This window comes from Aulonocara sp. 'chitande type north' Nkhata Bay, linkage group LG18 (assembly GCF_057382095.1).
Source record: "Aulonocara sp. 'chitande type north' Nkhata Bay isolate Kocher_YH1m ecotype deep benthic linkage group LG18, A_spYH_male_GT1.1, whole genome shotgun sequence".
Taxonomy (NCBI): Eukaryota; Metazoa; Chordata; class Actinopteri; order Cichliformes; family Cichlidae; genus Aulonocara; species Aulonocara sp. 'chitande type north' Nkhata Bay.
In genome coordinates this window covers 32,445,697-32,458,912 of record NC_141361.1, presented here as the reverse complement: position 1 = coordinate 32,458,912, position 13,216 = coordinate 32,445,697, and the positions used below count along the sequence as shown (strand labels likewise).

The 13,216-nt window shown below is 41.9% G+C and overlaps 2 protein-coding genes across 3 annotated transcripts in view; one reads left to right on the top strand and one right to left on the bottom strand.

Annotated features, from left to right (window-relative positions):
• Positions 1 to 13,216, top strand: part of rbfox3a (RNA binding fox-1 homolog 3a) — a 611,006-nt gene that overhangs the window by 299,540 nt on the left and 298,250 nt on the right. The window lies entirely within an intron of this gene.
• LOC147309010 (uncharacterized) overlaps positions 12,859 to 13,216 on the bottom strand; it is a 51,596-nt gene continuing 51,238 nt past the window's right edge. Inside the window, exon 5 of the mRNA XM_086271506.1 lies at positions 12,859 to 13,170. Coding sequence (XP_086127632.1) covers positions 12,859 to 13,170 — 312 coding nt within the window. The remainder of the gene's footprint in view (positions 13,171 to 13,216) is intronic.

Sequence of the window (13,216 nt, the reverse complement as noted above, 5' to 3'; positions counted from 1 at the left end):
TATGCGCATTCAGAAATATGACATAGATGTGGTGTATGTGCCAGGCAAAGACATGTTATTAGCAGACACGTTGAGCAGGGCATATCTTCCAGAGTGCTCACCACAGGGCTCCATAGAGGAGGAAATAGAGAGCATTAACATGGTCACTCATGCACCCATCTCACCTGACAGACTAAACAGCATAAGGACTGCTACACAAGAGGCCAAAGCACTACAGATTCTCATAGATACAATTCACGGAGGTTGGCCGACAGACAAAAGAGACACTGACGGTGACATCAGACCATTCTTCTCATTCCTGGATGAACTGAGTAGTCAGGATGGACTTGTGTTTAGAGGTGAACGTGTTGTTGTCCCGACTACCATGAGACAGGAGATCATAACTAGACTACACTCGACACACCTAGGTGTAGAAGGTTGTCTAAGGAGAGCCAGAGAGTGTGTGTATTGGCCAGACATGAACAAACAAATTAAGACTTATGTGACTAAGTGTGACATCTGCAGGTCAGTTGACTACAGACAGCAGAAAGAGACCTTGGTCCCACATGAGATCCCGACTAGACCATGGGCTAAGGTGGGCTCGGACCTGTTTATGTTTGACAACAAGGACTACCTTATCACAGTGGACTACTATTCAAACTTCTGGGAAATTGACTATCTCCCGGACACTAAGTCCACCGCTGTGATTAGAAAGCTGAAGGCTCACTTTGCCAGACAGGGCATCCCAGCTGTAACATTGCTGGCCTTACGGATCGGTTTATTGAGTCTGTTGGCATCTGCGACCCTCAGCCTGCTCCCCCAGCATGCAACAGCATAGAGGATCGCACTGGCCACAACAGACTCATAGAAAATCCTCAGCATTTTCTGGCAGATGTTGAAGGACCTCAGTCGCCTCAAAAAATAGAGACGACTCTGGCCCTTCCTGTAAAGTGCTGTGGTGTTTTTAGCCCAGTCCAGTTTATTGTCAATGTGTACTCCAAGGTATTTATAGTCCTCCACAATGTCAACACTGACCCCCTGAATTGAAACAGGGGTCAAGTGTTTCCTGGTCTTCCTGAAGTCCACGATCAGTTCCTTGGTCTTTGCCACGTTGAGCTGCAGATGATTCTGCTCACACCACGTGACAAAGGAGACGACCACAGCCCGGTACTCTGTCTCATCATCCCTGCTGATGCATCCAACCACCGCAGAGTCATCAGAAAACTTCTGAAGATGGCAGGTCTCTGTGCAGTGGCTGAAGTCTGTGGTGTAGAGGGTGAAGAGGAAGGGGGAGAGGACAGTCCCCTGTGGTGCCCCTGTGTTGCTAATCACCTTGTCAGACACACACTGTGGGAGACGTACATATTGTGGTCTTCCTGTCAGGTAATCAACAATCCAGGACACCAGAGAAGCATCCACCTGCATCGCTGCTAACTTATCACCCAGGAGGGTCGGCCTGATGGTGTTGAAAGCACTGGAAAAGTCAAAAAACATGACCCTCACAGTGCTCGCCGGCTGGTCCAGATGGGTGTAGACACGATTGAGCAGGTAGATGATGGCGTCCTCAGTTCCAAGACGAGGCTGATAAGCGAACTGAAGGGGATCCAGGTGTGGTCTTACTATGGGTCGCAGCTGGTCCAGGATGAGCCTTTCCAGGGTCTTCATGATGTGGGAGGTCAGTGCCACGGGCCTGTAATCCTGGGGGCCACTGGGACGAGGCGTCTTTGGTACAGGGACGAGGCATGATGTCTTCCACATCACCGGGACCCTCTGCAGACTCAGACTCAGCATAAACAGTTTATGAAAGACTCCACACAGCTGGGGGGCACAGGTCTTGAGGACAAGGGGACTCACTCCGTCTGGTCCAGCAGACTTGCCTGAGTGAAGTCTCCTCATTTGCATCTCAACCTGGTATTGAGTGAAGGTGATGGGTGGGGGAGGGGTGTCAGGAATCTCACAGGAGGCAACATGTGAAGAGAGAGGCTGGCACAGTGGTGTGGCTCTGGATTCCAGGCTGACTGCAGGTGAGGTTGTGGGGGTGGGAGCAGACACTGTGGTGTCGAATCTATTGAAAAACAGATTCAACTCGTCGGCTCTATTCTCACCTCCCTCAGCTCCCCTGCTGTTGGTTGGCCTGAATCCAGTGATGGTCTTCATGCCCCTCCACACCTCTCTCATGCTGTTCTGCTGGAGTTTCCACTCCAGCTTCCTCCTGTAATTGTCCTTAGCCTCTCTGATCTTGTCCTTTAGTAACACCTGGACCTTCCTCACCTCCTCTTTGTTGCCCCCTCTGAAAGCCCTCTTCTTGTTGTTGAGGAGGGCTTTGATGTCCTTAGTCACCCACGGCTTGTTATTTGGGTAACAATGAACAGTCTGAGCTGGAACAATGGAGTCGGTGCAGAAAGTTATGTAGTCTGTGATACACTCAGTAAGCCCATTGATGTCCTCGGCGTGAGGCTCACAGAGTGTTTCCCAGTCGGTCACCTCGAAACAGCCCTGTAGTTCCGCTATTGCCTCCTCTGACCACCTCCTAACAGTCCTGGTGGTCACAGGTTCCCTCCTCACAATTGGCACATAGCGGTGGGTGAGGTGATTCAGGTTATGATCTGACCTACCAAATGGGGGGAGGGAGGAGGAGCTGTATGCATCCTTGACGTTAGCATACAGTAAGTCTAAAATTTTCTCTTCCCTGGTGGTACTGGTGGGATACTGGTGAATATGTACTGGACTGCACTTGAATTAAGTGTGCTCCCTGTAAGATTGTGGGTTTTATCTGTAACAAAACATCCAAAGAACCCTTATTAAACAAAAGCTCTGATTATACAGGGAGTAAAGAATTATTAGGCAAGTTGTATTTTTGAGGAATAATGTTATTATTGAACAACAACCATGTTCCCAATGAACCCAAAAAACTCATTAATATCAAAGCTGAATGTTTTTGGAAGTAGTTTTTAGTTTGTTTTCAGTTTTAGCTATTTTAGGGGGATATCTGTGTGTGCAGGTGACTATTACTGTGCATAATTATTAGGCAACTTAACAAAAAACAAATATATACCCATTTCAATTATTTATTTTTACCTGTGAAACCAATATAACATCTCCACATTCACAAATATACATTTCTGACATTCAAAAACAAAACAAAAACAAATCAGCGACCAATATAGCCACCTTTCTTTGCAAGGACACTCAAAAGCCTGCCATCCATGGATTCTGTCAGTGTTTTGATCTGTTCACCATCAACATTGCGTGCAGCAGCAACCACAGCCTCCCAGACACTGTTCAGAGAGGTGTACTGTTTTCCCTCCTTGTAAATCTCACATTTGATGATGGACCACAGGTTCTCAATGGGGTTCAGATCAGGTGAACAAGGTGGCCATGTCATTAGTTTTTCTTCTTTTATACCCTTTCTTGCCAGCCACGCTGTGGAGTACTTGGACGCGTGTGATGGAGCATTGTCCTGCATGAAAATCATGTTTTTCTTGAAGGATGCAGACTTCTTCCTGTACCACTGCTTGAAGAAGGTGTCTTCCAGAAACTGGCAGTAGGACTGGGAGTTGAGCTTGACTCCATCCTCAACCCGAAAAGGCCCCACAAGCTCATCTTTGATGATACCAGCCCAAACCAGTACTCCACCTCCACCTTGCTGGCGTCTGAGTCGGACTGGAGCTCTCTGCCCTTTACCAATCCAGCCACGGGCCCATCCATCTGGCCCATCAAGACTCACTCTCATTTCATCAGTCCATAAAACCTTAGAAAAACCAGTCTTGAGATATTTCTTGGCCCAGTCTTGACGTTTCAGCTTGTGTGTCTTGTTCAGTGGTGGTCGTCTTTCAGCCTTTCTTACCTTGGCCATGTCTCTGAGTATTGCACACCTTGTGCTTTTGGGCACTCCAGTGATGTTGCAGCTCTGAAATATGGCCAAACTGGTGGCAAGTGGCATCTTGGCAGCTGCACGCTTGACTTTTCTCAGTTCGTGGGCAGTTATTTTGCGCCTTGGTTTTTCCACACGCTTCTTGCGACCCTGTTGACTATTTTGAATGAAACGCTTGATTGTTCGATGATCACGCTTCAGAAGCTTTGCAATTTTGAGACTGCTGCATCCCTCTGCAAGATATCTCACTGTTTTTGACTTTTCTGAGCCTGTCAAGTCCTTCTTTTGACCCATTTTGCCAAAGGAAAGGAAGTTGCCTAATAATTATGCACACCTGATATAGGGTGTTGATGTCATTAGACCACACCCCTTCTCATTACAGAGATGCACATCACCTAATATGCTTAATTGGTAGTAGGCTTTCGAGCCTATACAGCTTGGAGTAAGACAACATGCATGAAGAGGATGATGTGGACAAAATACTCATTTGCCTAATAATTCTGCACTCCCTGTATTTACATCAAGATTATGTTAATTCTTGATCATATGTTGTGTATGAGCAGTTTTTACATGTTTATTTTACTTATAAGACATGAGACATGGTTTCAATCATTAACATGGATTTTATTGACAAAAAGATAACCCTTCCTGGAACAATCCAAGAACAACTAACACTTATGCATGAACAAAGGCCCATAGAAAAAAAATTTCAAATGCACATTTGAGCACAAAAGAAGGGGACACTGCCACCTCGAATGTTCATCTGCCTCTCCACATCTGGAACAACGAAAAGGGGAATATTTGAGGCACATAACCTGCAGGTTTCAAAGTAGCTCTAGCTTTCTGAAAGTCTCACATTTAGGGCTGCTGCTGGCCATTTGTGTTCCCTTGGAGAAATTTGCAATTTGGCCACCCGTGCTGTTGACACTTACCATGAACCAGAGACCAGTGCTACTGAACAGCAGATTATGTTATCCTCAGGATAAAAATAAGAACTTTTTATGCTCTCCACTCGTAGTCCGCAATTTTGGTGATCAATGTCAGAACCTTTGGATTGACTGCAAGGTTTTTCTTAGACGTGTTCCGCTCCACTTTGGGTTTATCTTAAGGCACCTGTCGAATGAAAAACAACAACTTCATTAAGAAACTGAGGACTGGACTGTATGTTTTTTACATCTGCAATAAATCTAAATGTAGATAGAGCTTGCTTTTGAGTGCGTGTTTGGACATACAGGTCATTGTGGAACAGAAGGGTGATGCAAAGATGTTTGGTTAACCTGTGAGTCTTGCAAATACTGTTTCAGGGCAGTGAAACATCTGTAAACATCTACTACTCAAAGGTCTCTTTCTATAACTTGACATGAGCATCAAGGATATTTCAGAGACAGCCATCTGAAACGCAAATATTAATTATTTGTTGATATATCAATCTACAAATCATCTCAACACTCAAGCATTGCTGTCTTATACGTTTTAGCTGCAAATGAAAGGAGATCTGATTATTTGATTTGGATTGCATAACTTTAGATTTCACTGTCTCGTCATTCTTATGTTTCAAAGCATCAAATTGACTGGTGCCCCAAGGTTGCTGCTTGGCCTAATGGATAAGAAATGTTCATGCAGAAGAGCCAAACATCAGGATAAGTGCGTCACTGAAGATAGTGATATGGCCATTCACAATGGCCTCATCCACAGATAACATGAAGTGCTCGGCTGCCAAAGCAGAGTTTCCTGTTGTGTACATGAACAAGAGACAAGGGGACAAAAAAACAAGTCCACACATGACTCACACAACTAACTGCAATGTTACAACTGACGTATATCAATTACATACACTGGCATGCAGTTTGGGCCGCCGGTAAACTACAAGGTGTCCAAACATTTGCTGTGGGCCCTTTCCTTTTCTGTTTTTTAAAAAAAATAAAAAGAACATGAAACTTATTTTATTTAAAATTAAATGTCATCTGTAACTTTATGCCATTTGGAGATTATTTCATCTTCCACTTGCTTAACTGTTCACATGAACTAAAATTTTGACCATGGGTGCCCAAACATTTACATTAAAGCACCACCACAAATGCGACAGGTGTAATCTTTTGACATCTTTTTTTTTTCGTTTCGTTTACGACACCAACTCTCTGCCATCTATAATCCAGTTTTGAGATCCCTTCCCAGACGCCTTAACGCCCACTCACATCCTGGGCCATCTGACCTCAGGAATTCGCATGATAAGGTGGGGCCAGGTTTCACAATGAACACACCCGAAACTCTGGCTGATTGGGACCCACACCCAGTTTCACACCTTGGCTCAGGCGATTAGAGGATCATCAGGGGTCCTTTTGTCCCTCTGTGGGGGGAAACTCCCACTAGGTTTATATCTGGGACTCTCCACCATTTGACCTTAGAACTGAAGAAGCTTCTCGGATGAGAGGTGAAACGTCTTCAAGCAACTTAAAGAAGTCCAGACGCTTTTCTTTGCAAACTACGATGACCTGGATGACTGAGAACCTTCACAGACAATCTTTTGACATCCTTAAATGCAGCACAATACTCACCTTTACAGCTCACTGAATAAATTTGAGAACTCACACCACTAATCTGCAGTGGAAGAAAAAAAACCTTATAAATCATGAAACTTGCCAAAATCCAAATACATGTCTGCACTGTACGTTTATATGTAGTCAAATAATTCACCTCAGCTGCTTTAGTCTACTTCCTCTCCACAAAATAAAAGAAAATACTTGGCTTATCCTTTACATGTCCATTACATTTTACAGGGCAAAGCTAGCACAGTGGGATACTTCCCTCACTTCATCGCGCAGCTCATCTTGGTGCGCACAAGCTCTCTACAGGAGTGCAGGTGTGCTGCTAGAGTGAAACAGCTCACCTATTAACTCTTAAGTTGCATGCTTAATTTCACATTAAGACAAATGCATCAGTGGCCGCTGTCGTCGCGGCCCCCCTAACGGGTATTAGCGGTGTAGACACTATCCACGTTGCAACTGCTGTGTTTACACGGTTATAGAAAGCTGGCAGCTAACAAATTAGCAAACAACAACTCTGCTAGCCAGCAAGCTAGTGGCTGGTCTAACTACACCTTACACCACAGGTGCCGAACTCCAGGCCTCGAGGGCCGGTGTCCTGCAGGTTTTAGATGTGTCCTTGATCCAACAAAGCTGATTTAAATGGCTAAATTACCTCCTCAACATGTCTTGAAGTTCTCCAGAGGCCTGGTAATGAACTAATCATTTGATTCAGGTGTGCTGACCCAGGGTGAGATCTAAAACCTTCAGGACACCGGCCCTCGAGGCCTGGAGTTCGACACCCCTGCCTCACACTGACAGACGACGTGCTTTGCCTTCATAGTTAGGGATTCCATACCTTTTACCGTCTCAGTAAACTACGAGCCATAGTGGTCAAGCAATGCCAAGTTAATTCTACTAAGCTGAGTTTGATATACTTGCCTTGCAACACTGCATGGATGATCTTTCACCACCCTCTCTCTTCCACCGCGTGTTCCACAGCCATACGTGCGACCTTGTGGTTGTTAGTTCAAATTCCTCATGTCGTTATGTGTCCCAACATCCAATTGCATGTCACATTGTTTTCATGACCACACCCTCTCACCCCAGGTGCAGAGGCCTATTTCTGTTCAGGAATGTTGTGAATACTTAGAGATTTATATTAATTGCAATTCCTACCTCTACATTTATTTTTTTTAAATATATAATTAGCACAGCGTGGCCGTGCAATGTTTTATATGGTTTTTTTTTTCATTTTTATTCCTATTAATTATATTTTCATTTTTCACCTCTGAATTATTGAAACAGAGCTAGATGACATTTTCAGCAAAATTATAATTCAAATACTCCTTTAATTATTGATTTTTCTCATTAATTTTTAGAACATTTTATGTATTTTTCCATAGTTTTACATTTGAAAAATATACTTAAAAAACAAGAAAATTATGTTTTATTACATTTACAGTGATTTTATGTTATTTTACATTTGACATGTAAAATCACAGTCTATTTATGTAAATTTAATGATATTGTAGAAAAACAATACAAAACTGTAAAATACACAGTAAAATACTTTTATATTACAGGGTTTTTTTACAGTGAGATGACAATAGATTTAAGAGTGACAGGACTCAGAGCTGCCGAGTCTTTGATTTTATTTATTTCTGCTGTGGTTTACTTGCACCTATTTAAAAGGGTGTAAACACAAAACATGATTTGATTTTATATGCTGGAATATGCAGAAAATCAGAGACAGTTGCATATATTTAAATTTTTGCTTGATGCAATGTGTATTAAAAAGAGACTTTTTCCATTTCATTACATTTTATATGATGGATTATTCAGAAAAACTGGAACTGGGCTGAAAGTTCTGTTGCTTTATTACATATTCAGATTGTGTATCATGTTTTTAAAAAGTAACTAAATAACTAATTGTCATGGTTCGGCTGTGTGGCAGGCAGGAGAAGGACCCAAACGCAAACTCACGGAGACGAAACGTAAACTCAAAAACACAGCTTTAATGCTGTCATAAAGTGAAACACAAAAAACAGTACTAAACTTAAACTGGGGAGACTAAAGCACGAGGAGCCACAGGGAAAAATCACACAGCTATGAGGGAGACTACGACACTGACAAAGAGAAACACAGGGCTTAAATACACAGAGGGATAACGAGGGAATGAGACACAGAAGGAGGGCACAGCTGGGAGAAATCAGGACTGGACGAGACAGAGACGCAAAACTAGAAACACTCACATGAGGCATGGACCTTCAAAGTAAAACAGGAAGTATCACACAGAGACGCGAACTAGACACAGTGGAGACAGCAACTAAGAAACAGAGACAAACCATAAGGCAGAGGTCTAAAACCCAAAATACACAGAGGGAAATACTCAGCTTTGAACACAAGAGACTAGACTAGAGGGAGTAACAAAAGACCAACCATGAGAACATAATGCACAATGCAGGGTGACAGAAAACAAGAAACTCAAACATGCAAAGACACACAATAAACAGAACAGAGGGGGCACAGAGAGACATGAAGGGCAGGGGAGACTTAACATGGGTTGAAACACAAGGGGGAACTAATAAGCAAATGAACATAGGAGGCCTAATGAGCTAAACATACTATAAACATCAAAATGAACTAGAACTCAAAACACTGGGTCCTAAGACCCAGGATCGTGACACTAATTATGTTTGAAAATGAGTAATCAGTAAAGTAACAGGATTACTTTTTTGGAGAAGTAATCAGTAATGAGCAACTAATTACTTTTTTCAACTAACTGGACCAACACTGTTGCTGACAGACTAAATCGCTCCTTGTCAGCAATAATGGTTTCATTTGAAAAATCAATGATGAAAAGCTGTGGGGTTATTGGTTATTTAAGACGAGGCTGTTTTATTTCTCTGACACACACACACACACACACACACACACACACACACACACACACACACACACACACACACACACACAAGACCATGGCCATCAGATAACTTCTCATGTAAATGGAGCTCACAGTGTGAAATATGCATCAATAATACTAAATGGTAAAAGTATTATGTTTTCTGTTTCTGTGTGTGTGTGTGTGTGTGTGTGTGTGTGTGTGTGTGTGTGTGTGTGTGTGTGTGTGTGTGTTTTCTCAGTGAAACCTTGAAGTAAAATCTTTCTCCCCTAGTGTGAGAGGTGGCTTTTTCCAGACACAGGAATGATGGAAGGAGGGGAGATGTGAAAACCTGCTGAATATTTTACAAGTCTGTACTTCACTACTCCACTACAAGAAATCCCTGATGGTGTGAAAGTGTGTGTGTATGAGTGAAATCCAAGTTTGACAGCTTCCTCAGTATCTTGTAACTTCAGTTCTTTGGTTTTCATGTGTGAATCATGGCTGTTTCATACCAGCTGCACACACACACACACACACACACACACACACACACACACACACGCACGCACACACACACACACACACACACACACACACACACAGAATCAGAAAGTGAAGAGATATACTGTATATACGACAGAAAAGGGCAGACTGCACTTCACTCCTGCAAACACAGAAAACCTGAAGTTTGTATGCAGACTTTACTGTGTTGCCTTATTTTTAAAGATTGTGTAATTGTAAAGTACTGTAACAGTCAAATAATAGTCTGGCATTAACTGTGCTTTTTAGGTAAAGGGGATAGTAAAAAAGGAATAACATAGTGGAAACCAATGTAATAGTGCTTGTTAATAATATGATAACCTGTGATCAATAATATTGTAAAGTATAATTTTTAGTACATTTTAATTAATATTCACAATCTAAAAACAAATACATTTGCTAATCTCTCCAAATTGATTAGAGACAGAAACATATATTATAGACATCATTAAATGCATATACATAAAATGGTGTTGATAGATGGATATATATCAGTCATTGATCTTTATTCATTAGTATAATAAAGCAATCAATATATGACATAAAAACAGCAACGCACACAGTTCCTCGGGCAGCGTCATCATTCAGTTCAACATAAAGACAACACTCTGCTTTTTATTTTTTTAAATCAATCTGTTTCCATCATCCCTCACTTAATATCTCTGCCCTCATCTCAGGGTATCATACATCACTTGTCCTCCATACTGACAGGACATCCTTCTCTCTGCTATGATAAAAGACTGTGATGGACAACTTCCTAAGCAGACAAGTGAGGTTCTGATTTGTTCAGCTGCAGGTTCAGGATTGCAGTCCAAATGATGATATATACGGAGAGGATCGTGAATTCGATTCCCGCCTGGGGTGTCTGTGTCCAGTAAGGGTCCTAAGGCTAGACCCATGCTAAGCAAGCCTACCGCAGACATGAGCGAGACATAAATATGAAGGCATGCCGGCTCGGACGTCGCCTAGATCAACAAGGTCCGCGTCAGGTGTTGAGGAAGCAGGGCACCCTGACGAGAAGTGGACTACTGGAACAAGAAGGCATCGGTGGGCAAGAGACGAAAACAGGGCGTTGTTGGAATGCTACTACGCAAGTAACCCTGGTGGAAGGGGCTACATGAATAGGATGAGAGACCTATGGATTCTTCGATACCCAAAATCCAAACAACTAGTAGTTCAGTGTTCCAACATTCGAAAGAAGGGACTGCTCTCACAGCTAGAGATTAACGAGGTACAACAAGGTGTACTCTCAGTGGCAGGGGAACAACATGAGAACAGCACCATCAAGGCTGGAGACAGAACAATACTGGAAGAGCATATGGGAGAAGGACGCAACCCATAACAGCAATGCTCAGGAGCTAGTGGATCTGAGGGCAGACCACAGCGACCTCCCTGAACAGGGTCCAGTAACATCACAGTGGCAGATATCCAAGAAAAGGTCTTCAGTATGAAGAGTTGGACAGCACCACGGCCCGACATGGTTCACGTCTACTGGCTGAAGGAGCTGACTGCACTCCACGAGCGACTGGCAGCACAAATGAGAGATACCCAGAGTGGCTAACCAAAGGCTGGACAGTCCTGATCCTCAAGGACCCCCAGAAGGGACCAACTCTCACATTCACTCTCACATTGTGTGAATGTGAGAGTGAATGAATAGTGGAATTGTTAAGCGCTTTGGGTGCCTTGAAAAGCGCAATATAAATGCAATCCATTATTAACCCTTTAAGACCTACCATAGAACCAAGTCCGCCAGAGCTTATAGTATATTTTTACCTGCTGTGGAGCCATTTTTTGGAGCATTTCAAGTTGCTATACATCAATACAACCATTATAGCCCAAATTTTAATAATATGTCTGCATTAAGTCCATAGTAATTACATAAATTGCAAACAAGTGCAATAAACTACAAAAAAATCGAAAATCGTTCTTGATTTTTTTAACATATATTTCTAGTTAGAGAAATTTAAGAGGCTTATCCCTCAAAACTGTAAATACAAAAAAAGTTGCACAAACTAGTTTCCCACCAAAGGAAATTTATTTTAAGTGTCTTCATAGTTTTATTTTTGAGATACACCAATTTTCATATACTGCAGGAAAAATGAAAAAATATATTATAGTGCAAATTTGCAAAATAACAGCATATGCATCAAAATAAAATATTTCCAGCAGTGCAATATGAGTCCTCAGCATCCCAGAAATGACACAGAAAGTCATAAAGTCAAACATAACTTTTAAAAACACAAGTATAGGCTCATAAGGCCACGATGGTAAAAAACTACATTTCCGCAAAATGACGTCACTTCCGGTTTCGGGGCAGGTCATGTGGTCATGTGATAGTTCATGCCGATGGACGTAGGAAGTGTTACAAACAGCTGATCGGATCGGCAAAGCGTGTTTCTGGAATATTATGTTTTTGTTCCTGCAAGCGCTTTTTATGCAGTTTTTGCAAAGCTATATAAGACCACAGAACTTCCAGATCAAGACATGCTGACTGAAAGAAAAAAATACAATAAAATAACCCTAACCCTAACAATAAAAATGAAATAAGTCTGTTGAATAGTTTGCAGACAAAAAATATTATCCCGAAAACAACTTTGGTAAAATGTAGTACATTATGCATTGCAAACAACAATATGAATTTTAACACAATTTAAAGCTCAGACATAACATTCAACATTACTATGTTGCTTGCATACATTAGTCCTCCATTTAATCAGGCTGTATCCATTAATAGTGACTTTATGCTATTTAACGTGTGGAGAAAACATTCAATTTTGAGTATAACTGCTCCACTCAAACAATTTGTGAAAACCAGTGTGCATTTGCCTTTGTAACAATTGCTATCTGGCAAAAATCAGTGTTTACACTTCAAGTGTATAAGACTTTAAGTTATGGACGAACAATCTTTGTATAATAGCCACAGAGCAAACCACATAGTTTATATGAACATTTTATAACTTACAATTTTAAACTTTAAAACAGTAAACACATATTTGCATTGTAAAAACCTTGAAAAAAAATATCTGGCTTGCCTGAGTCTGTTTCAAGCTCATTCACCCCATTAGTTTGTTTTTTAGGAACTGTGCCTTGGATGACAACCTCTGTCCATCCAACTTCATGATAATCTTTTGCAAGACTTCAAAAGTGCATTTGAGCTCCAGTGGGTAGCTTAGGTTCAGACAGTATATCAGTCCAAATAACAGAGCACAAGCAATTGCAATGCTCCTCAAACCAGTGAGAACCTCCACGCCTTCAATCAGGACACCGATGTTCTCTGGGTCATCTCCAGGCTCCGCACCCTCCTGATGTATGACATACACTCCCATCACAGTTTGTTCCATGGCTTCAGTGTTGGCCTCAGTGTTCTATGACGTAAAATATAATAATACATTTGTTTGAGTCTAGATATGA